Below are 26,740 nucleotides of genomic sequence, written 5' to 3' on the forward strand. Positions count from 1 at the left end.
ATATGAATAGAAACAGCTATGCCAGAAGGAAAAGCTAGTTTGTGCCCAGATGGCTCAGTTTTATATCTCTAAGTTGTTTTCTCTTTTCTTTCAGAAAGCTTCTGCCAAATGTGAAGGAGAGTAATATAGTAGGCTAATACTATTAGAAACCGAGGGGCTAACAATCCTACTTCCATCTGGGCACAATAAATGGCCACTGAAAGTAGTGAACAGGGTTTCAGAAGTCAACACCAAATGTGGCCCAGTCACTACTGAGCTGCTACAAAGAAAAACCTCAGGCAACGTATCTTAGTTATTTTTAACAATATAAGGGTGAATCAAAATAAAAAAACAAAGCAAAAGCAAACGAGCAACAACTCATACCTTTCCAGAACAGCAGAAGAGGATGACAAGAAATACGGGCAGAGCTACAGTCAAAACGTAGACCACCCAGAGCCATGGGCGCTCCTCGGCTGCCTCAATCATCTGCCCCACTACACCTGGCTGAAAAACAAGACAGGACTCATTTCAAGTTTTGGCTTTTGACACTAAATACAGGCTGTACTGTCCCACTGTTCAATTACCGCATGGCACTACTCAGGCACCTTTTTCAGAGGATTCAAGCCTAGATGTTCACACAATGTAAAAAGGAAATAAGAGAAAAATTTTGATTTTCCTGCTCTCTTTATCATCAAGGGGATTTCTCCTTCCTAGGTGTGAAAGCTGGCTTCTTAATCACCTACAAAGGTTTCCTTAACCTCAGGGACCAGTGAATGAAGAATTTCTTGATCTCAATGTCTCTCCAATTCCCATCTTGGCCTTATGACCAATTATGTGAAAATTCCACTTATTGGGTAAACCAAGATTCAGTATTTAAGAGTGCATTAGCATATACCCTAAATGGCAAATTTTGTTAAATATCTTAAAAAAATTTTTTTTAAATTGGAGTATAGTTGATTTATAATGTTGTGTTAGTTTCTGCTGTACAGCAAAGTGAGTTAATTATACATATATCCACTCTTTTTAGAGTCTATTCCCATATAGGTCATTACAGAATAGAATTGAATAGAGTTCCCTGTGCAATACAGTAGGTTCTTTTTAGATATCTATTTTATACATAGTAGTGTGTATATGTCAATCCCTGTTAAATGTATCTTAACACAATTAAAAAAAAAATACCCTACAAATACAGACTCTAAAGCCATTATATTGGCCTAATGAAATCATGTCCAAAGCCCCAGTGTTTTGTCTTTAGCAGACAAAGGTCACACTTTCTATGCCAACATCCCCCAAAAAGGAAAAAGACAAATCTTAGAAGATAGCTTTTCACAACAGAAGCAATTAGTTACCTGTAATAAAAGACATAAATGCACAATAAACAAGCAAGCACAAACCTCAGCAGCCCCATCCGCAGCTTTCTTCAGACCCCATCCATCATTGGCCCAATCATCAACTACTCTTCTATCACCAGAAACAATAAAGTTGTCAAAAAAAATGTCTGAGGTCATAGACCACAGTTCTAAACCAATAGCACTAAAAGGAGTCATCTTGAAAGGCTCCAGATCTTCAAAGAAATCTGGATTTGGTATTTTCCGGGGTTTCCAGATTCCCTAGAGAAAAATATTAAAAAAAATCATTTCAGATAATGATCACCACAAATTTATGGTGAACCTAAATAAGAATTAAGATGAATTCTGCATTACCTGCGAGTTAAGTGCTGACTTTGTAAAACTTAAGTAACAGGAAGAAAACAATAAATGCTACTGATGCCTCTAAGACATCTGGACTCCAGCTACTTTCAATTTCATCCATGACCTTGATCCAAACACCTTGCTCTACCTGGCACATTCCAACAGCCTCCACTCTTATCAACTAACTGCTGGTAGGAGTGGGAGCATAAATCAGTACAGACTCCTTCAGTGGTGATTTAAAATGTACACAATCTTCAACCAGATATTTCACCTCAGATAACTACCTAGAGAAATAGTTACCACATATACTCAGACATTTACAAGGAAAATTACTGCAGCAAGGACTCTAAAAGCAAAAAATGGCAATTCACCTAAATGGCCATCAACAAAACAGCTAAAGCGCAATTTTTAACTTATCTTATTGATTGCACAAGTACATTTAAAAACAGAAAAGTATATACATAGTAGATACATAGAGATACAGACCTACACTTTACATTTTGAAGTGTGACAGAGTAGAAATTAATGATTTTAAATAATTTGACTAGAACAGAAACAGAAGTGAGACCAGGGTCTGAGTTGTTACATTTCCATAGTAAACTTAAAGCTTTAAAATATCACCACCTGTATTACCATCTCATTTGAGCCTCACAGTCTTTTTATAGTTGAAGATACTGAGGTCAAGCAATGAGCTGACTTGTGTTCCCTGACTTGTGGTCAGGGAACCAACTCCCATCATAATCCTCTATCCACCCTACCACAGAGATTGCCAAGTTGGATCCACATGGCAGCAGGGTGCCCAAACCACAAGTTTTCTATTTTTTGTTTGCTTTTAAACACAAGTTACAAAGCAATTATGAAAGTTCTTTCTAGTTTCTAGGTTTACCTTTTCAACACTTAACACACAAGTTTTCTCTCAATTTTGAAGTTTACTTTGTTTTCAATTCAATAGTTTGAATACAGGGGATCAACCTGGCAGCCTCACTATAGACAAAACTTCTATCTGAACACAAAGAGATCTATGAAACCACAGAGAGGTACAAACCTGGTAGTTAGGATTGTCAATCATGGGCGGCTTCCATTTGCCCTTATAATTAGGGTTGTCAATCACAGGTCGCTGCCAGACACCACACCCAGGAGCCGACTCACACTTAGGGTTGGCAATCTGAGGAGCCTCCCATTCTCCATCCATATCTTCATCCCTGTGGAGATACAAACAAACTACAAATGGGTTCTGTGATGCAGGACTGTGAAAAGCTGCCCCAGGGCTTCCCTGAAATCCTGCAGAAATACTTTCACAATGTCGTACTACAGAGCATCATCTTGTTTCCACATTTCCAGTAATAAGGGTTTTTCATGACAGATGCATTTAAAAAAAGAGATGAAAATGTAATCAATTTAGTTTGTTGAGCTCTACACTTAAATTTGAGCAGTTAGCTGTATTTAAGTATTAACTTTTACTTCAATAAAAAAGCAGGCAATTTCAAAAGTTAACTAAAGCTCATACCAATCCTCTGGCTTCTCTGCATCTGGGTCAGGTACATATTCAGGTTCATCATCTAACCAGCCTTCAGGCTTTGTGGCTTCTTCATCTGGAATCTTAGCAGGGGCATCTTCATCCCTTAAACACAAAAGAAAAAGCCAATTACTGACAACATTGGCCAGAGAATCACAATGTGGTCCCACTTTGTGAATCTGAAACAGGGCAATCTAAAAATATGTAGGCCTTACTTAATCAAAAAACTTAAAATAGTTCCTCCTATAAATATCTAAAATCATATACAAGGGCCTAGTATGCAGAATTTATAAAGAACTCTTACAACCTAATAATAAAAAGACAACTCAGTTTAAAAACCAGCAAAGGATTGAATAGACATTTCTTCAGACATAGAAATGCCCAATAAGCACATGAAAATATGTTCAACATCATTAGCCATCAGAGAAATGCAAATCAAAACCACAATAAGATACCACTTCATACCCAGTAGGATGGCTATAATAAAAAAACTGATAAAACTAAGTATTGGCAAGGATGTGGAGAAAATGAAACCCTCATACATTGATTGTGAGCAAGTAAAATGGTACAGCCACTTTGGAAAACAGTTTGGCAGTCCCTCAAAAAGTTAAACGTCATTACCATATGACCCAACAATTCCACTCCTAGGAATATACCCAAGAGAAATGAAAATGTATATTCACCCAAAAACCTATACATGAATGTTCATAGCAGCATTATTCATAACCACAGCCAAAAAAGGGAAACACCCTAAATGTCAATCAAATAAGGAATGGATAAATAAAATGTGGTATTATCCACACAATGGAACAGTCTTCAGTCATAAAAAGGAATGAAGTACTAATCCATGCTTCAACATGGATGAGTCTTAAAAACATTATGCTGAGCAAAAGAAGCTAGACACAAAGGACCACATATTATATTATTCTATATCCAGAATGGGCAAATCCACAGAGACAGAAGGCAGATTAGTGGTTGCCAGGGGCTGGTGGAAGGGAGAAATACGGAGTAACTGCTTCATGGGTATGGGCTTCTTTTTGGGTGATAAAAATGTTCTGGAATTAGACAGTGGTGATGGTTGCACAACACTGCAAACATACTGTAAAACCACTGAACTGTACACTTTAAAGGGTGGATTTTAGCATGTGAATTATGACTCAGTTACCCTTAAAAGTTCATCAAGAAGTACCTAATTTCAAAGCTTTATGCAGTTATTGTTAGAGCCACTTTAGCTGGTAAGCAGAGACATCTTCTATTCTTGGTCAGGATTATGCTTGGTTTTGAAATTTGCTAGTTTAAAATTGTGTAAGAACTTAAACTTGTATATCATTCAGCTGATCTTTCAAGCTGAACATTCACTTCTCCACCCCCAAAATAAAACAGCTAGTTAAGGAATACAATACTGAACAAGGCTGAGTCGAAATCTAATGTTCACCAAATATACAAATAAACTCACCCACTACACCAGTGCAGCATAAAAGTATCAACTAGAATTTAACTGTGAAGCCTAAGAGGATACTTACAAGTGGAAGATCAGTTTTATCACTTCTCTTTGTTCACTTCCTGACATTTCCAAAAGTCACCATACCAGAGTTCAAAGATGGTCACATACAAGAGTACAACCCACCTGTTTTCTTTTCTTACCACTCTCTAATTTGCACTTTATGTAAAAGGCTACTCAATTTCCCTCACACGTGTTAAGCTCACTCCTATTCCTCTACTTTTGCACCTGATATTCTCCTTCAACCAGGGAATACCATTTTCCATCTTCACCAGTTAAGTTAACTCTTGCCCACTTTCAGTTCTCAATTTGATTTGCCCAACTCCAAGAAACTACTGAAGTTAGGTATACCTGGTGCTCTGGTCACAAGTAACACATATTAGACCATTCATCCCATGCATGCCAACTTCAAGTGCCTGTCTCACAACTAGACTGGGAGTTGTGTAGGCAGCTGGTGTGCTTGTGGTTTTGTATTCCAGTGCTCACCACGGAGCAGAGATCTCCTGAGTATTGTTTAAATAGTAAAAAGGTTATTTTTCAAATTAAAATTTAAAATTTTAGGACTCCAGCTTTAAATGTGAATTCATAGTAGCATTGGAAAGGCCAGGCCAAAAGACCTGAGGTTCTGCCACAAACCAACCGTGTCACCACAGGCAAACTCTATCATCAGTTTCAGCATTTGGTGGCTTGTAAAATGGTATGAGGCAGCCCAGATGATCACGATGGCCCTAGTAATCACTAGGTGGTCACTACTATTTTCAGCTATAGTAGTCTACATTTTTCCTAACATTTAGACTGCATCACAGATTATCCAAATTATCAGATTTCAACCACCATTCAATTGTTCAAGCCAAATGGAATGTATGAAATGCTCCACTGCATTCAAAGACAGGTCCCAAAGACTCACCAGTCATCTGGCTTGACAGCATCAGGATCTGGTATTTTTGGTCTTTCATCCCAATCTTCAGGCTTCCGGTCTTCTGGGTCCTCAATTTCACGTGAAGGATTTACAGGAGGAGTCATGTCATTTAACAGATTCCCACTGTTTACAACAGACTGGTCCACTAATATTTCAAAACTATTATCTGGATTCAAGACTGAAAAAATTAAATGCAATTTTAAAAAGTTAATTAGCCACTCATTCCCAAGCTCTCTTTACCACAACACAAACAATCATATTTCTAACAGAAAGCAGAAGCATGGAGTAAAGACCTTGGGCGTTAGAACATGGTCATGGAGCCTTATGCAAGTTAGCACGCTTTTTCCTTATCTGTAAGTCGTAAATGTTAGTTCTTCAGGTTTTTAGGAATTAGAACAAATGACAGGTAAAATTTTTACACACCAAAAGATTCCATGTATGAACATTAAAAACATCAAAAAAAACAAAGGTACATAAACTAATGCAATATTGGTTTGACACAAATGGTTACACACCAGTCAACAGGCAAATAAGTTTACTTATTATAACTGTCCCCCAACAGAAAAGGCCCATTTCCTCATTTTTTGAGTTGGTATTACCACTATGTTGCCCAAATTTCAAATTACACAAAATTTCAATTACATGTGGTTTATTAAACCACGTGTCTACTCAGGTTGTACTTTTGGAATCCAGTGAAGAATGCAAACATAATTTTAAATCCAGAAAGGTATCTTAAGTGTGAATTATGCTAAAGCCTGGATCCTACGTCTAAAAGCCTAATAGGCAACTGACTAGGTCACAGAACATCCAGAGTACTATGGAAAATGACAGAGTACTATGCTGCTATCCTCAATGACAATGAAGGTTATCAATGTTATCAGTGATATCTACTCTCACAGAAAGATTCTCATGCTTTTGTGAAGAGAAAAAGTGAAATATAGCACACTTAACTTCTAATAAAAATTACATGTGTCTATACATATATACATGTTTATTCACATATAGCCAAATACATATCACAGTGTTGATATTTCAGATAATTTTGTTTTCTTTTTGCTTTCTTTTTCCTTTTAAATTCCTATGCTGAATATATATTACTTTTGTTATAAAGAAGAAAGGTTATTGCATTCTTTAGGAAAAGAGGCATGTCTATATGTGATCTCAAAGCAGCAGGAAAAACTTCATTAAATAAAAAGACCCATTCCAATGTCCAAATGATTAAACTCAACTGTCTAGGTGTTGGAGCATCCAAACAAGTTCAACTAGAAGATACTTTGAAAAAAACTGTACACATATTTCTATTGTATGTCCTATAACTTAACATCCCATCAACAAGAAAATAAACAAAGGGAGGAAATGAAGGGTGAGGATCAAGCAAAGAAGCTCTTTATGGGACATACAATCTTATTCTTAAAATTGTTTCAAACCCTAGCTCTCAATTCAACCTAAGGAAGAGACATTTTAGTGCTGAGAAATTAAGTTCTTCTCACAACTAATATTAAGTCAACAGAGATTCTTATTTGCAGGCTTACAATCTTTAAATTAAATGGATGATAAATGTGTAGTGCCATAAAAACCAAAATTTATTAATAGTTTTTCTTACTTAATGTATAAAGATGTGTTTTCTTATCAGTAAAATAGGTCTTCAGATCTGCATCTGGCCTCTTAGCATGCTTTTCTTCATATACACCCGTTTTGGGGTTTTTGTGGCGAAAGATGAAGTGCAATTTATAGTCCTCTCCACATTTATCTGGACCAAACATAATCGTGTAAGGGGTCTTGTCGTGGAAGTGATCCTTCAGAAACAAAAATGGATTAAGTAACTCGAAGTGTTGAAAAGCAACCTTTCAAAAGTGTGATATGTCCTCTTATAAAATCCCAAATAGTGTCCTATTACAGGAAAAGTTTATTCATTTATGAGGTTTGTACAGATACCAGTGAAAAGGAATAACCAGAAATTACCGGGAAATTTTACATGAGAATATATGAAAGTGCTTAAAAACACAAAATAATGCATATACCTAGATAGTTACTGCTTCTTTCATAAAACAAAGAAATAAGTTTGCTAAAACTAAAAATTACACAGGACAGAAACCAAGGATAAAACAAAACAGCTTTGAAATTTACATTTCAAATAAAAAGCACAGAAATGTCAAGGTCAGTATTTCCAGCCTCCAAAATATTTCAACAGCAGCAGGAGAAACGGTCTTATTTTCACTGGTCTTAGAAAATTTTCTTTCCTTTTCTCTGAGATTCTTAAAAGGTAACTGTGGGAGGCCACATAAAGAAATAGGAAGTACCTACCAGGTTGAGCTCTGGGGTTTTGGAAAGTAGTTTCACATAGGCACCACCACATTCTATTCCATTTTGGAAATTAACCTCATACCTAATTTCAGAGAGAAAGGCAGAGACCATATGGCATTTTGAAAGATCAAATTTCTTAATTTATTTCCCTTTCCCCCACTTCGGTCACATGTTTTATCATAGGTCATATGTGAAGATTCCATCTTCTATTGTTATACTTACCCAATCCCCCAAAATTAAATAAGTAAAAGAAAATTAAATCTTAATGCAGATTCCCAGTAAATACTATTTGCAAAATCCAGAAGTTCATTTGCTATCAGTAGGAAAAATAGCTGATTTATTTCAAAATAATTTACTGGGCATGAAAAAAATGTTACATTACAGGATGCTTAAATACATCCTAAAATTCCTACTGTAGCATGTAATTATTCTCATAATTTTTTTTTACATAGAGTAATAGTTTTATAATATAATGTCTTCACTCTTCCTAGAAAGGGTCTATCAAGCAATTGTTTCACTCACTGAATAATGAGAGGCTTGGTATCAAAGATGAAAGGCTTGTTCAGTTTAGCAGAGATAGCATGATGCTTGGCTCGAGACATCAATACAAGTCCTTTATCGCCTGGAAGTTTTGTTTCCTTCATTTCATCTACCTCCCATTTTCCTGCAAGACAACAAAAAGGTCCCACTCCCTAATTACACCTCTAAAGATCCTAAAATCGTAACAAACAAAACTCCAAGTTGTGCAAATCCATCATACTGACAAATGTTTAACATGTTCCATTTACCTCTGAGAGCTGGTCTATTAATATTAAACACACATAATTGACAAATATTAAGATATGGTTTTTAAAAACCTATAGCACATTCATTCTACCAATGCCTAGAAAAGACCTTCCATTTCCAAAATACAGCACCATGGGTAACAAATCTCCTTCCATGTTATGGTGTAAAAATAAACATTAAACAGGTCTAACCCTATAAAATATAATAGAACACACAAAGAAAGCAAACTTCCAGTGAAAAATCTTAAAATGTATACATACTCTTTTTTTTTTTTTCCCCAGTACATGGGCCTCTCACTGTTGTGGCCTCTCCCGTTGCGGAGCACAGGCTCCGGACGCGCAGGCTCAGCGGCCATGGCTCACGGGCCCAGCCGCTCCGCGGCATGTGGGATCTTCCCGGACCAGGGCACGAACCCGTGTCCCCTGCATCGGCAGGCGGACTCTCAACCACTACGCCACCAAGGAAGCCCTATACATACTCCTTTTAAACTAGTCTTGAGAGATACTATGGAAATACATCAAACCTCAATCTGCTATTATATCTAAATCAAATGCAACTCTCACCATCATATTTGGCAATTTCGTCATCAGTGTCATCTTTCTTGGCTTTGGATAAAATCCACCTGTAATTAAGACATACCCCTAAATTAAGATTCAAATTATAGTTGGCCTGTAAAAAGAAACAATGTAAACAATAACAAAAATAGGAACTATCCAGCTCTTCTTAGCCTACCTAACCACTGTACTTTCAACTTTTAAATGTCATTCAAGTAGTGATAATATATTGTACTCAACTCAAAAATCTGTAAGAAAAAGTACCAAACCCATGAAATAATTTCACCTTTTAAGACTCAAGAGAAAACAACTTTCTCAAAGAACAAAATACAGGGTGAAGGGAAAAGATATGGAAGCAAGAGCCACATGTTCTAAAACACTATTTTCCTAAAAGGGATGAAAGATATAAAATAGTTAGACATTTCACTATATAAAATAATATCCAAAAAGGAATACACTATCCCATCTTATTTATATGATGTCTGCCTCTAAGATTTTTTCCCCCTAAGAAACACTTACCCTGACAGAGTTCCTCTGTCAAAGCTATCAGCAAAATACACTTCCCCTGTTGGAACTGGAGCTTTGTAGGTGACCTGTGTTAAATATAAAAATGAATTAAGAATTGAAATATTCAGCAACACTCCTTTCTCAGTAGGATCTATTCTCTTGATTTGCTTTCAAACTTTCATAGCTGGCCCTCGAATTCAATCCATATAACTTATCTTTGGGACAATATAACAAAGGCTGACAGAGAGATCAATAAAAATTTTAGCAAATTTTGCTTTCCCTGTGATAAGGATCCAAAATTTACCTTCATCCTTTGGTTATCTCAAGAGGCAAAATGAATAGATTCAAAGACCACTTCAAACCTTTGGAGATGGAGGAGTGCTGGTATCTGCTTTCGGTTTTGAGTCTTCTACCTCTTCAATGACATCATCAAGGTCATCCTCAATGTCAATCACATCATCTTCATGTCCATCATGAGCCTGAACAAGAGCAGTTCCAAGCACCAGTAACACACACAGCAACCACTTCCCTTCCATGATCTAAATATAAAAAAGGGTACAGTTAAATGCATCACCTCCTTTTAAAAAAATTTTGTAAGATCACTAACCCCTCTCTCATTTATTTGTTTTTTTTTCTTTGCGGTACGCGGGCCTCTCACTGTTGTGGCCTCTCCCGTTGCGGAGCACAGGCTCCGGACGCACAGGCTCAGCAGCCATGGCTCATGGGCCCAGCCACTCCGCGGCATGTGGGATCTTCCCAGACCGGGGCACAAACCTGTGTCCCCTGCATCGGCAGGTGGACTCTCAACCACTGCGCCCCCAGGGAAGCCCTAACCCCTCTCTTATTTAAAATTAAGGCTTTCAAATCAGAACTTCATTGTAGTTCATTTTACAGATAAAGAAAGTGAATCCAGAATGATAAAGCGGTTTTCCTAAAATCAGTTAGTTAAAAGATTCAATTTCAATAAAAATTTCAAAATAAAACTCAAACATAAACAGGTGTCCCCATATAGAATATCATGTTGGCTACACAAATTTATGGTGTTCAGATACAATTTCAAACTAAATTCCTGCATTTGTAAAGAGCTCTACAATGGACAAAGCCCCTTTTACAGGTTAGTTTAAATGAGTTAAAACATTACAATGAAGTAACAGAGGAGCTAACTAGCCTCACATTAAACACTTAATTTAGATGCTGCTGCTCTTGTCCAAAGACCATCAAGTGTAGATATGGTTTTAAATTAGTGTTTTAAGACTCAACAAAAAAATATATTAAACCACAGACCAGCTATCTTTACCTCTTATTTTCTAAGCCTGTAAGTGCCTTATGTATTGTATTAGACTGTCATGGATGGTAGTTGGTCCTTTTCCCAAAACCGCAGACCTAAAGATATAAAAACTGAGCCACATGGATGCACAAAAAGATTTGGTAGTAGGTAGTATAGAGTTTCAATTCTCCAAGACGAAAAGAGTTCTCTCTGGAGATGGATGGAGGTGAAAGCTGCACAACAATGAGAATGTACTTAATGCCACTGAACTTAACAATGGTTAATATGGTAAGTCTTATGATAAGCGTTTTTACTACAATAAAAAAGATTTTAGGGGCTTCCCTAGTGGTGCAGTGGTTAAGAATCCGCCTGCCAATGCAGGAGACACGGGTTTGAGCCTTGGTCCAGGAAGATCCCACATGCCATGGAGCAACTAAGCCTGTGTGCCACAACTACTGAGCCTGCACTCTAGAGCCCGTGAGCCACAACTACTGAAGCCCACGCGCCTAGAGCCCGTGTTCTTCAACAAGAGAAGCCACTGCAATGAGAAGCCCACGCACCACAACGAAGAGTAGCCCCTGCTTGCCGCAACTAGAGAAAGCCCGCGTGCAGCAACGAAGACCCAACACAGCCAAAAATAAATAAATAAAATAAAAAATTTTTTAAAAAATTTAAAAAAAGAAAATAGCTTAATTTTTTTTGGTGTCTTATACATCAACTTATTCCAATGCTGAATTTGACGCCTAATTCCTTATAAACTCTATAATCCTTTAAAGTGAGTAACAGTATGTAGAACTAGATTTTCACATATCATTTGGTGGTATTTCTTTTATTTACATATCTTGGGTACTGTTTTCACAAAATGAAAGAAGGTAAAGTTCACTGGATTCCTAAATGCTTAGCATTTAGGCAGTGCAGAAAATAAATGTGCTAAAAAAAAAAGTGCTAAATAAAATCATTGATAATGTTTCCTAGGACTGGTATTAGTTTTTAGGAGAAACTCTCAATGTCAACATTCTGCTCTAGTTTCTAATATACTAGGAATATCACTAATTTCATTTATTCACTGGAAAGGCCTCTATTCTCTACTATCAAAATAATATACAATGGCACAGCAACATTGCTTTCATTTACAACTACAAGGGATTCTCTAAAACTAAACAGGTTGATTCAACACTTTTATCTAAATCAACTCTATACAACTCCCAAGTCCTCACAGAAACAATGCTATAAATGGTAGCTGGGTTCCCAGGGATAAGCTACAAAACCAAATTAGCCCAAAACATAGCTAAAACAATATATGCATACAATTGTTAAAACTTTTTAAAAGACAAAATGTGGTAAGCCTAGTAGTAATTAAATGAAGCACAAAACCAGTGGATTAATCCGGACTAAGTACTGATGCTGGAAAATCGCTGCTCAAGGAAAAGCTAATCAGGGAGATGAGCTAACTACTTACCTTTTAAAAAGGTAAGCCTGATTTTTTTTTCCCAATAATTTTTAATTTGTTGATACATTGCTGTTGTGGGCTTAACTGTGCCCCCCTCCCCCCATTCACATGTTGAAGCCCTAACTCCCAATGTAATATTTGGAGATAGGACCTTTAGGGAAGTAATTAAGGTTAAAAGAGGTCATAAGGTCTAATCCGATAGGCCTGGAATCTATATAAGATGAAGAGAGCCAGAAGTCCGTGTGCACATAAGTCCATGTGAGAGGACACAACAAGATGGTGGCTCTCTGCAAGCCGAGGAGAAAGTCCACACCAGAAACCAACTCTGCCAATGCCCTGATCATGGACTTCCAGACTCCAGACCGTGAGAAAATAAATTTCTGTTTTTTACGCCACCCAGCCTGTGGTACTGTTACGGCAGTCCAAGCAGACTAATACAACTGTCCTTAGGTTAAGCATAATTTTATATAAGGCAGTGCTTCTCAAACTTTAGCATGCATCAGGGGGCTTTTTTTTTGTTTTTTGTTTTTTTTTTGCGGTACGCGGGCCTCTCACCGTTGCGGCCTCTCCCGTTGCGGCGGAGCACAGGCTCAGCAGCCATGGCTCACGGGCCCAGCCGCTCCGCGGCATGCGGGAGATCCTCCCGGACCGGGGCACAAACCCGCGTCCCCTGCATCGGCAGGCAGACTCCCAACCACTGCGCCACCAGGGAAGCCCCCATGAGGGGGCTTTTTAAAACAAATCACGGGCTTCCCTGGTGGCGCAGTGGTTAAGAAACTGCCTGCCGGGGGTGGGGTAGTAGTGGTGGTGGTGGTGGTGGGATGAATTGGGAGATTGGGATCGACATATATACACTAATATGTATAAAATGGATAACTAATAAGAACCTGCTACATAAAAAAATAAATTAAATAAAATTCAAAAAGAGAAATCCGCCTGCCAATGCAGGGGACACAGGTTTGAGCCTTGGTCCAGGAAGATCCTACATGCCGTGGAGCAACTAAGCCCGTGCGCCACAACTATTGAGCCTGTGCTCTAGAGCCCACGAGCCACAACTACTGAGCCCGCATACCACAACCACTGAAGCTTGCGTGCCTGGAGCCCTTGCTCCACAAGAGAAGCCACTGCAATGAGAAACCCGTGCAGCGCAACAAAGAGTAGCCCCCGCTCGCTACAACTAGAGAAAGGCTGCACGCAGTGACAAAGACCCAACACCACCAAAAATAACTAAAATAAATAAATTTATTTTAAAAATTAAAAATAAATTTAAAAAATTGCTGATTCAGTAGATGCGGGCTGGGCCCAGTGGGCTAGGACTTCACATTTCTAACAAGTTCCAGGAGATGCAAAGGCTGCTAGCTCAGGAATCACACTTTGAGAACCACCGATTAGGGTTTATGAATAATCAATTTGTGCTTTGTTTTCCAGTTAATAAAAGCACTTTCACATAGGCACACTGTTTTGCATAAACCTCCCTTGAGGTATTACTCTAATTTTACTTTACATATTAATAACTAAGACTAGTAAAATGAAAATAACCCAATCATTTACTCATTATCACAACCAATAAGAGTCAAAGAATTCATATCCCATATTTCTATTATGCTAGACAAAATGTAGTTGAATACTGAGAAGGTGTGATAGAGACAGGACTGGAAGACTAGTCAGTAAGGGTACTAAAGGGAGTGGTCTGGAATAGGGGATTCAGGTAGGGTTTAGTGAGGGAAAGTGCAACTGCAGAACAGCTAGCCCTGGTTGGTGGACCAAAGATCCTGGGAAAGGAGGCATCTGTGTGGCGGAGGCAGAATGACCCAATGAAAGGAAAACAGTTTTCAGGTAGCAGAAGGCTACCATCCCCGTCAAGAACAACAAAGGGATAGGGAGTCTCCAGCAAACTTCAGGAAATGCACTTCGCTCCACCACCGTTTCCCCTACACCCTGAGTTGCAGGACCCAGTTTTTCAGAAGTCTTAGGCACATATCTGTTAACTTTCGCATTTTCCAGAGGGTTGTAAAGCTGTGGAGGAACCACTACTGCCAAACCATGGTAAACCGATTCTCATAGCTGTGCACTGATGATCCTAAGCCACTGCTAGTTTTACATATGCTATTTCAACATTTGTAATTTGCCAAGACTCCCGAGAAATTGCTACAGCAAACAGGTCTAGTCCCAAGAGCCACTATGAAGCCAGCCCAAACATTTCAAGTTTTGTTAAAGACCTGGTCACACTTACAAATAATTCAAGACAATATATTTTAAGGTGATATTAATTCTCTGCTTCATTAATGAAAATCCAATATTACCAAGAAACAAAATCCACCCTCATTTCAATCCTCCTACCCACACTCCTTATATCAAATGGAGTCCAAAAAGGATGTTGCACTATTACGCTTTCCAGATGAAAACACAGGAGAAATTTTAAGTAATCTTGGGTTTGACAATGAGTTTTCAATACAACATCAAAAGCAAGATACATTATTTGCACAGTATATCTTTTCCAATTCTTTTACTTTCAACCTTTTTGTACCATTATGTTTTGTTTTTTTAATAAATTTTTAAAAATTAAAAAAAGCAAGATACATGAAAGAAAAAATTGGTTAAACTGAAATTTATTAAAATTTAAAACTTCAACTCTATGGAAGAAACTTAAGAGAATTAAAAAACAAAACAAGGTAGGAGAAATATTTCCAAAATACATATGTAATAATAAACTGGTTTCCAAAATGTACGAAGAACACAACTCAACAATAAGGAAACAGGGACTTCCCTGGTGGTCCAGAGGTTAAGACTCCGTGCTCCCGGACTTCCATGGTGGCACAGTGGTTAAGGATCCGCCTGCCAATGCAGGGGACACGGGTTTGAGCCCTGGTCCGGGAAGATCCCACATGCCGCGGAGCAACTAAGCCAGTGCGCCACAACTACTGAGCCTGCGCTCTAGAGCCCGCAAGCCACAACTACTGAAGCCCACACACTTAGAGCCCGTGCTCCTCAACAAGAGAAGGTACTACAAAGGCCGTGCACCACAACAAAGAGTAGCCCCCTACTCACTGCAACTAGAGAAAGCCCACGTGCAGCAACAAATATCCAACTCAGCCAAAAATAAATAAATTAAAAAAAAAAAAGACCCCGTGCTCCCAACGCAGGGGGCCCAGGTTCGATTCTTAGTCAGGGGACTAGATCCCACACACCACAACTAGGAGTCCGCATGCCGCAACTAAAGATCCCGCATGTCACAACTAATACCCACAACCAAATAAATTAAAAAATAAATATTTTTTAAAAATAAGAAAACCACTCAATTATAAAATGGGCAAAAGATCTGAACAGATACCTCACCAAAGAAGATATTCAGATGGCATATGAAAACATCATTTGCCATTAAGTAACTGCAAATTAAAACAACAATGACGGCCCTCCCTGGTGGTGCAGTGGTTAAGAGTTTGCCTGCCCATGCAGGGGACACGGGTTCAATCCCTGGTCCAGGAAGATCCCACATCCCGCAGAGCAACTAAGCCCATGCGCCACAACTACTGAGCCTGTGCTCTAGAGCCCTCGAGCCACAGCTACTGAGCCTGCGTGCCACAACTACTGAAGCCCGCGAGCCTAGAGCCCATGCTCTGCAACAAGAGAAGCCACTGCAATGAGAAGCCCGCACACAACGAAGAATAACCCCCACTTGCCGCAACTAGAGAAAGCCCGCACGCAGCAATGAAGACCCAACACAGCCAAAGATAAATTTTAAAATATAAATAAAATAAAACAAAACAATGAGATACTACTATACACCTATTCGCATGGCTAAGATTAAAAAAACTGGCAAGGATGTGAAGTAACGGGAACTCTCATTTCACTGCTGGTGAAAATCCAAAATAGTACAGCCACTCTGGAACACAGTTTGGCAATTTCTTACAAATCTAACTATAGACTTACCACAGGATTCAGCAATCATGCTCACAGGTACTTGCCCAACTGATCTGAAAGCTTACAAATGCACAGAAACTCACACACAAATGTTTATAGCAGCTTTATCCATAAGCACCCAAAACTTGAAGAAACCAAAATGTTCTTCAGTAGGGGAATGAATAAACAAACTGTAGTACACCCATACGATGGAATATTGTTCAGAAATTAAAAGATGAGCTATCTAAAATGAATCACTTTGCCATACAGCAGAAATTAACACAACATTGTAAATAAACTATAAACTATACTTCAATTAAAAAAAAAAGAGCTATCAAGCCAAAAAAAGACTTGGATGAATCTTTAATGCCTATTGCTAAGTGAAAGAAGCCAGTCTGAAAAAGTGACATGCTATAGAATTCCAATTAGATCACATTCTGAAAAAGGCAAAACTCTAGATACCAAAAAAAAAAAAAAGTCAGTGGTAGTCAGAGGTTTAGGGGAGGGGGTCAGGTTGAATAGGTAAGCACAGGGGACTTTCTTAGGCAGTGAAACCATTCTGTTATGATGCTATAATTATGGATACATGACACTATCCATCTTTCAAATCCCATAAAACTTTATAGCACAAAGAATGAATCTTCATGTATGAAAAAAATTTTTTAATATATTTTTAAAAACTTATTTTATTTATTTATTTTTGGTTACATTGGGTCTTCGTTGCTGCACACAGGCTTTCTCTAGTTGCGGTGAGGGAGGTTACTCTTTGTTGCAGTGCGCAGGTTCCTCATTGTGGTGGCTTCTCTTGTGTGGAGCATGGGACCTAGGTGTGCAGGCTTCAGTAGTTGTCGCACGCAGGCTCAGTAGTTGTGGCTCACGGGCTCTAGAGCACAGGCACAGCAGTTGTGGCACACTGGCTTAGTTGCTCGGTGGCATGTGGGATCTTCCCGGACCAGGGCTCGAACCTGTGCCCCCTGCACTGGCAGGTGGATCCTTAACCACTGCACCACCAGGGAAGCCCCATGTATGAAAATTTTAAAAAATCATTGAAGAGGTTGAGTGATCCAAGGATGGCACACAGGATGTGACAAAACAATCTAACTGTATTACAAACATACAAAACAACCTCACTGAATGGGGTGGAGGGAAAAGATGTTAACCTAAGTAACTCTGGAAATGAGTGGAGTCTGTAAAACCAGACTGTACAAAAGCACTGCTCAAGTTGAGTAAGTTGTTTCACATGAATATACAGGTTAAGAATTCGGATACTGCTATATATGTATATCAAAATTTAACAACTAAATAAATGGATTGTGGGAGCCACTTTCAGTGTTGGGTGTGTGAATTTTACAGATAAGCAAGGGAAAGAGGCTAAAATAATCCTCATGGTAATGGGCGAGAGAGACTATAGTATGAATTCATGTTTATCTTAATATACAGAGGATTACACAGAGAAGTATTTATAGATACGTGCATATATACCAGTTAGTATACACACATATATTTCCTTGCTCTGTCAGCTAAGAGGGCATACAAGAAACTGCTACACCCCAGTAGCAATAAATACACCTAGTAGCAAGGATCTTGGTTTCCAATATCATCTCGAATAAAGGAAACAGTGTTCCTTGGCTGACTCTAGGATTAGGGCAGGAAATATACAAGACGAGCCTGGAGCATCTTGTGGTGCCCAAAAGGGAAGTGTTCAAAACAAAAACAGAACACCCACAGTGATGGGGGCTATGTCAAAAGAACACAAGAAAAAGCAATGGCCAAAGCTGGAACAATACAAGCAACAAAATAAGTGGTACTGGATTATACCTCAAATTATAAAATAAATGCCCATGAATCTACACAATACAAATATATTATTGAGTAAATAAATAAATGAGGAAGAGACAAATTTCCCATGAAGAAATATTCCAAGTAACAGATGTAGATACTCCACTGTCAAGGAGGTGGAACGTAACCCCCCACTCCTTACGTGTGGGCTACACATAGTGATACTGATATCCTTCCAAAGAGCACAGTATGGAAAGGGGGAAAAACAAGAACTTTACAGTGGAGAAACCTAGCAAACACTACCTCAGCCAGCTGATCAAGGTCAACATCCAAAGTAATAGGTCATGTTGATAGTATGTACCCTTGATAAAATATGATGAAAACAGTACTTTAACCTCTGTGGTCTTCTTCCCAAAAATCCATATTCCCTCTCGTCATGAGAAAAACATCAAAGAAATCCCAACAGAGGGACATGCTACAAAATAATCTGACCAGTAGTCCTCAAAATATGTCAAGGTCATCAAAAAACAAAGAAAATCTAAAAAACTGTCACAGCCAAGAGAAGCTTAAGGAGACATGATGACTAATGTAGTGTGGTATCATGGAACAGAAAAAGGGCAGCAAGTAAAAACAAAGGAAATCTGAATTAAATATGGGCTTTAGTTGGTAATTATTTATCAATATTGGTTCGTTAATTATAATAAACGTACTATACTAATGTTGTTAATAATGGCAGAAACTGGGTATGGGTTATATGGGAATACTCTGTACTATCTTTATAATCTTTTTGTAGATCCAAAACTATTCTGTAAAAATTTTTTTTTAAAAAAGATGTTCCATTATTATGCACCAAATGTGATTGATTTGCCAAAAACCAGTTATTGGCAGAATCAGGATCAGAGGCCAAGTCTCCTGTCTCCCAATACCTTACTTGGTAATTCTATACTGGTTTTTTCTTAGAAACACAAAATAATTTTTCACATTTTAGTGTCTAAAAAGATTTCAGAAGCTTTTTTCTCCCTTTAAAACCCTTCATTTGGGGACTTCCTTGGTAGCACACTGGTTAAGACTCCATGCTCCCAATGCAGGGGGCCCAGGTTCAATCCCTGATCAGGGAACTAGATCCCACATGCATGCCACAACTAAGAGTTCGCATGCCACAACTAAGGAGCCCACCTGCTGCACATAAGACCGGGCACAACCAAATAAAAATAAATAAATATTTAAAAAAAAAACCCTCTTCATTTGTCTTAACATTTACAGACTCCTAAGCAGAGAGCGTATTTCTCTGTTGTCACCCACTATTTCTAGGATTATCAATAGGAAATACGTAACAAGTAGCTCAGCAACAAAGCAATAATGCTTTTAAAAAACAAATAGCACATCTCCCCCACCCCCAACTTGCCCAAAGCCACAGAGCAAGTGATTCCTAGATCCAGAATGCTCAGGAATAAAAGTGAATAAAGAAATTAGGTACCTTTAAACCGAGTAACTTTCCAGCAGTAAATAAACATTTACTACATTTTCTAAGTCTCTTCTACTTCACAGTTCATGCTCACTAAGCTACATTAGCTCTTCTAGTACAAGATTTCTCATATTCCTGAATGCCATTATAGCAGTTTCTCCCATACTTTTACTTTCTGCTTGAAAGCCATCATTTTCTTGGAGCACTTCATTTCCTGGTTTTCTTCCAAGAGCCATTTTCTCGCTCTAATTTTTTTATCACTGCAAGACCGTTACTCTACAGCAGTGCCCCTTTGAGCTAGGGTGCAAATGCTGGGTGGATGTCTAACTCATGACTAAGCTACTTAATGCCACAAACTGTCCCACAGTAGGCCCATTTAAATTCCTGTCTTGGCCAAATTACAAATTACTTACAGGCATAGACCTCCAGAAGAGCCAGCAATTAAAAATCAAAACCACGAACAAGAAAATCTTTTAATATTTATGAGTCTACTGAAGTGAACTTTTCTTTAAAATACCTTAAGTTATATGTAAATGTGAGTTTTTAACTAGAGCAAAGCCTAAGTCAATAAAACCAATACTATGAGGGCCAACACTATATAGTCCAAGTTCTGATTTCTGTTGATCCAGAACTGATCTACAAATAAAACTTACAATTTCTAGGTTCTAGAGAAGTGAACAGACTGCACTTCCTTCAAATACTCATCAATAAATCTCTCAACTGGACTTTATCTTTTTTTTTTTTTTTTTTTGGCCGCACTGCACAGCTTGCAGGACCTTTGTTCCCCCACCAGGGATCGAACCCAGGCCCCAGCAGTGAAAGCACTGAGTCCTAACCACTGGACCACCAGTGAATTCTCTCAACTGGACTTTTAATAAATGCTGGGTGGCAGAGTTCAAGACTGTTTTCTGGCAGTCACAAGACTGAACTGTCGGAATTCTGCGTTACAAAGGGTTAAAGGAGAATATATATGATGCCCATCAGAAAACCCAGCACATGTTAGAAACTAAATGAATGTTTGCTGATAGTGGTCAATTCCATGAGTGTCAACTAGTTACTAAGGATTAAAAAAAAAAAGTCTCTGACCTTCAGGATCAATCTATATAGGGTGTCCTTAAAGTCTGGAAACATAAAAAGTATTTGCCCATGTTTTCAGAGTTTATGAATATTCTGTAGTATTAGTTCTATTAATCAAATGTTGGGGGTTTTGGGGGGATAATACCAAAATAAACTCATAACCTTTTATCTAACTAGGAAAAAAATGTGCATAGGTATGTTAGTACTACTTAACGCTCTAGCTTGAGTATTTTCCTTCTATTAAAAAAAAAGTCAAACAAGTAAAAATTTCAAAAATGAATTAGTGTCATGATAAAACTGCACATAACTATGTACACACAAGGGCGTATAAAACCTGGAGAAATCTGAATAAGGTCTTTAAACTGTACCAGTGCAATTTTTTCCTAGTTTTGATATTTTACAATAGTTATCTATCTATACTACTATTGGGGGAAGCTGGGTGATGGGTACAAGAGACCTCTCTGTACTATTTTGCAACTTTCCGTGGGTCTATAATTATTTCAAAATTAAAATCTTCTTTTAAAAAATTTATTACTGGATCAGTATAGATGGTTCTTTAGACTTGATCAAAGTTGTCTAGAAAACAGCTTTAAATTTTAAAGCACAGAAGTACAGAGGAAGACTCAGAAATGAGTTGGATTAGAAATATGAACCCCTTACTCCCTTCCTTCCAGTTAATAAGTGTTTTGTTTTTAATAATAAAATATAATTATCAACCTATATCCAAGTCAGAGAAGCTCTACCCTCTGGGATCACATAGACAAACGTACACAAAGCCAAGAAAACAGGAGCTAAACATATGCACATTTGTAATATATATTTATAAATAATATAAATGATTTCTGAGTTGCTTCTCAGCTTCCCAAGGACAGAGCAAAAAGCCCAGTTCTCAAAATCTGAGTCAGAAGGATTTTTCAAGAGAAACTAATCTACTCACTTTTAATGTTTCAGTTCACTCTTTTAACTTTTCAAAGAGTGAATTTATCTTGAATTCTAGAGATGGAAGTTTTCTATTTTAAAAACTGATGATTCAGAAAATGAACTCCTTATACAAAAGGCAGTATGGTATATGTGATGGTGTAAACTGTCAAGTCAGAGAAAGCTGGGTTCTAGACTTTCCTGATCCTCTTTGTGGCCTTGGTCAGCTTACTGAATTTCCATGAGTCTTTCTTCCCTATTTTATAATGTAGCTAGTAGTATTAGTGACTCGAAGGCTTGCTGTGAAAATATAAAAAGATAATACAAAGTCTATCAGAGTCCAGTACTTCATAGGAGTTCCCAAATGGTTTATTCTTTGATACAAAATTAGTACAACCACAGTGAATACATTTTCAATTCCCAGAATGGGCCAAAAGGTGTAACTGTGCCCGTACACCTCCTATATTTCAACAAAGCTGAATGATTTTATGTAACAAGAAACACTAGCTTTCCTCTGATTATACTCTATGATTTCGTCTTTAACTCTTCCTTGCAACGGTGTATATACAATTATAGCATTTGGACAGGGAAATATCCCTATTTATCTGTGATTTTCTTTTTTCCTGCTCTTCCACCAATTTTCTTTATGAATTCTCCCAAATTTAACTTATTTTTGGTTAATGATAATTCTGCTCTCAACACACATTCTAAAAAAAGTCCATATTATTTTACTATACACATTTAATAATGTACATGAGACTTCAACTGAACACAAAATATTCTATTTAATGGAAACAAATTTTAACAAATCCAAAATTGATCAACTTTAGGAATGGGCAAACACTAAAGAAATATTACATTTGTTACCTCTCATTGGCAGAATCTTTATGCTCAGTAAGGGTCCATTCAGAAAAAAAATCTTTAAAACAAAGGGAGGCTCAAATTATTTTAAAATTAAATTTAAACTTTAATATTTTCAAGTTAGTCTAGTTTTGCATCTATTTTCTTAAAAGATACCGGTCTACGGTTTTCTTATGAAGTCTTTGTCTGGTTTTGGTATCAGGGTAATATTGGCCTCATAGAATGAGTTGGAAAGTGTTCTCTCTTGTATTTTTGGAAGAGTTTGTGAAGGACTAGCGTTAATTCTTCCCTAAGTATTTGGTAGAATTCACCAGTGAAGCCATTTGGTTCTGGGCTTTTCTTTGTAAGACTTTGTTTCTTAAAAGTAGTTAGGAAATTTCACCTCTAATTCCTTTAATCCATGAGAAATTAGAAAGAGGAACAGAAGGAATCCCACAGAAGGGATTATTTGTCTCAAGAGGGCTGAGGAAGTTCCTTTCTATTCCTAGTTTGTTGAGTGCTTCTATCACGAAAGGGTGTTGCACTTTATCGACTGCAATGATCATGCGGTTTTTGTCCTTTATTAATGCAGTATATTACATTCTTTATTATAGTTTGGTGAACCAACCTTACATTTCTGGGATAAATCCCACTTGGTTGTGGTGTATAATTTTTTTTTTTAATTTTTAAATTTTATTTATTTACTTTTGGCTGCACTGGGTCTTCGTTGCTGCACGCGGACTTTCTCTAGCTGCGGCAAGTGGAGGCTACTCTGTTGCAGTGCGCAGGCTTCTCATTGCTGTGGCTTCTCGTTGCAGAGCACAGGCTCTAGGTGCTCGGGCTTCAGAAGCTGTGGCACTCAGGCTCAGTAATTGTGGCGCACAGGCTTAGTTGCTCCGCGGCATGTGGGATCCTCCCAGACCAGGGCTCGAACCCGTGTCCCCTGCATTGGCAGGCAGATTCTTAACCACTGCGCCACCAGGGAAGCCCTATAATTCTATATGTTGCTGGATCCCATTTGCTAGCATTTTGAGGATTTTTTGCATCTATTTTCTTAAGGGATACTGTTCTATGTTTTTCTTTTCCTGTGAAGTCTGTCTGGTTTTGGTATCATGGTAATATTGGCTTCATAGAATGAGTTGGGAAGTGTTCCCTCTTCTATTTTTTAGAAGGGTTTGTGAAGGATTGGTGTTAAAACCATTTGGTTCGGGGCTTTCCTTTGTGGAATTTTACCTCTTAAAAGTAGTTAGGAAATTTCACCTCTAATTCCTTTGATCCACGAGAAATTAGAAAGAAGAACAGAAGAAGTGGCCTAGCTGGTGTTCTAGGTTTCTGGGGGGGGAAAAAAAAGATTTTTATTTTTTGGCCATGCCACATGGCTTGTGGGATCTTAGTCCCCCAACCAGGGATCGAACCCCGGCCCCCTGCAGTGGAAGAGCCAAGTCCTAACCACTGGACTGCCAGGGAATTCCCAAAAGTGATTTTTTTTTAAAAGGCAGTGTGTAATAAAAAATGAGGCAGTCTTTCTTTCATGTAGGCTATCCATTCATCTATTAATATACCCTTTTATTTTTTAAATATGTTTATTTATTTATTTATTTTGGCTGCGCCAGGTCTTAGTTGCAGCACGCAGAATCTTCGCTGCGGCATGCGGGATCTTTTAGTTGTGGCATGCATGTGGGATCTAGTTCCCTGACCAGGGATCAAACCCGGGCTCCCTGCATTGGGAGCACAGAGTCTTAATCAATGGACCACCACGGAAGTCCCAATATACCCTTTAAAAATGTTAAGTCTTACCTTAGGTTGTCTAATTTAACCCTCAGAAGAACCCCAGGAAGTTCTATCATCCCCATGTGACACATGACAAAACTAAGGCTAAGAGAAGTTACATAAGCTGTCCAAGGTCACAGTTAGGCGTAGAACATAGAATAGTGTTATGAGCAGGAACTCAGAAGTCACAATCCCTAATCAGCTACTTAATAACTTCAGGGCCTCAGTTTCTTCATCTCTAAAATGAGAATAACAACACTATGTACTTCTTAGGATTGTTATATAAACAAAATGCATGTTAAGTGTTTATGTCAGTACTTGGCTTACAGTAAATGCAACATTAGCAGTGATTTCTACTATTACTAGGTATTGCCCAGTGACACCATTTAAGTTTTGATGGTTCTAAAACGCTGAGTTTTAAGGCAATAAGAAATTTGAAGTCTTAGATTGAAAAGGAACCACTTAAAAGGAATTTGATTCCAGTCGCAGATAACCATTTTAATACTACTACTTTCTGTCCCTCTGATATTACTACATGTGCATCTAGTCAAAATATAGAAGCACTTAAAGGGGGAAAAAAGTACATAAAATTCAAAGTGGTCTTTATTGTAAATGATCATCCACTTAAAAACAGATATATACTACTGCCTAGTTTACAGTTTTGAATTTTGCTTTTCACTGACAGGAACATTAAAATCTATTTTTCCATAGCACTTTCTTTTCTCCTATAAACTAAGTAGGTTTAAGACGTGGATACGAAAACATTGCTGAAGATTCTAAATTATTTAAAAAACAAAATTCTCCAAATAATTTTCACAGCGCACAGTTAAGCTTAATTTAAAGGCACATCTGTTTTAGTTAACAAAGCATTCAACATACACTTTACTGACAAAGTTCTACGGTAAGCTATATAGGTTATAACTATGTTCAGGCACTTTTATTATTTCCTAGGAGTTGTTATGAGCTGCCAATTCTTCTATATGCACAGTTCACTATGCCATTCAAAGTAATTTCATGTTCACCATCTTATTTGTCCCTCCTGGTAAGGTATCCAGGGCACTCTTCATTCCCATTTTAAAGAGGTGGAAACCAATGTAGTTCATTAAGCTAGTTACCATGCTGGGCCTGGAATTCAAGTCTCTTGAGCCTGCATTTATGCTTACCAACTGTCACTTCATCCCCGTAAGCTATCTCTCAGGGCAAAGTGAACTCTGTAACTGAAAGGATGCAAGAGCATGATTGCCAAAACTGCAGCAACAACTTCCGTCAAAACGTGTACCCCTCGAGGTCCTTGAAAGATAATGTGCTGGTTGAAACTGCTGAGTTAAGATAGTAAGGTAGGGAGGGATGCTAACACCCATTATCAGATAGGTCAGAAAATTTGTTTGTTGTGCGACACATTTACTCCAATACAAAGTTCATTCTGGCCATCTCATAATCCAGTTCCCCCGCTTATTTGCTTGTGTACCCTGGGTGGTGCACAGAACTCCCCACACCATCTTTTACCTCTGCTCTAACTATAGCAAATGTACAATTCAGCAGTGATTTTACTCATGGCCCTTAAACAGCACTGTCAAAAGACTGAGATACAGAATGATTTTAAGATCAATACAGTTCCTCCCTTAAAAGAAACTAAACCAAAACAAATCAAATCCTCCCAACCCACCAACTCTACTTATTAAAAAATTAAGCAAAATGTTCCATTTCTTAAATTAGAGGTAAAGAGCCTAACTGTGGCTCACCTTTGTCCTCCCAACCTTTTAATATTCAGCTCAGTTTAACTTCCTTCAGCCAGCATTCACTTGTGTCATGCCCAGCAGTTAATCCACTAAATCAGTTTCTTCCTCTATCTCCATAAATGTGACTTTAGGTCCCAGGGCTTAATCAACTCAAAAAGTAGGATGCTGGTGTAGTGGACCAACATCATTCAGACCATAACAATTTATTTCAATCGTTTATCAAGCAGTTAAAGTCCTTTTTTATACACAATTTAATTCTAACAACTCCACCAGGTATTATACCCATTATTTGGAGAGAACTGGGGCACAAAGGGGAAGTAAACTGTCCAAGTTCACATAGCAACAAATTGCTGATGAATGACTTGAATCAGGGCTTACCCTTAACAACTACACCAAATCTGCCTCAACAGTAATTCCAACGTGATCATAAAATTAATCGCATGACCTTGAGCCAATCATTCAGAGCTCTGGGCCTCAGTTTCCTCCACTATAAAACAACCTGCCCACAGAGAGCTTTTGGGAGCTTTCCTGCTTTAAAAATCCTGTGAATTTACTAGTTTACTTACTCCCCATCCCCGAATAAATGTAAATGTTAGGACTGAAATTTTTCAACCACTGCGTGTTCTAGCACATTCTCCATACTCGTCAGGCTACCAGAGTCCAGTCTTCACTTTGTGGTTTTAATTTTCAAATACTGAACCTGTAATGCTAATCCTAAACATTCTCTCTCGGCCCACTATCACCCTTCCCCACTACTAGGGATACCGACTAGGCCCGG

At 38.1% G+C, this 26,740-nt stretch overlaps 1 protein-coding gene across 2 annotated transcripts in view; it reads right to left on the bottom strand.

The window, feature by feature from the left end:
- Positions 1 to 26,740, bottom strand: part of CANX (calnexin) — a 32,400-nt gene that overhangs the window by 5,111 nt on the left and 549 nt on the right. For both annotated transcript variants that reach the window (XM_079916571.1, XM_079916570.1), the window contains exons 2-12: positions 10,120 to 10,296; positions 9,770 to 9,843; positions 9,260 to 9,318; positions 8,433 to 8,574; positions 7,911 to 7,992; positions 7,210 to 7,402; positions 5,595 to 5,784; positions 3,178 to 3,291; positions 2,716 to 2,872; positions 1,374 to 1,589; positions 364 to 483 (exon numbers count right to left, since the gene is read on the bottom strand). In XM_079916571.1, coding sequence (XP_079772697.1) covers positions 364 to 483; positions 1,374 to 1,589; positions 2,716 to 2,872; positions 3,178 to 3,291; positions 5,595 to 5,784; positions 7,210 to 7,402; positions 7,911 to 7,992; positions 8,433 to 8,574; positions 9,260 to 9,318; positions 9,770 to 9,843; positions 10,120 to 10,293 — 1,521 coding nt within the window. In that variant the 5' untranslated portion in view covers positions 10,294 to 10,296. The remainder of the gene's footprint in view (positions 1 to 363; positions 484 to 1,373; positions 1,590 to 2,715; positions 2,873 to 3,177; positions 3,292 to 5,594; positions 5,785 to 7,209; positions 7,403 to 7,910; positions 7,993 to 8,432; positions 8,575 to 9,259; positions 9,319 to 9,769; positions 9,844 to 10,119; positions 10,297 to 26,740) is intronic.

The sequence above is a fragment of the Stenella coeruleoalba genome (assembly GCF_951394435.1).
Source record: "Stenella coeruleoalba genome assembly, chromosome: 3".
NCBI lineage: Eukaryota > Metazoa > Chordata > Mammalia > Artiodactyla > Delphinidae > Stenella > Stenella coeruleoalba.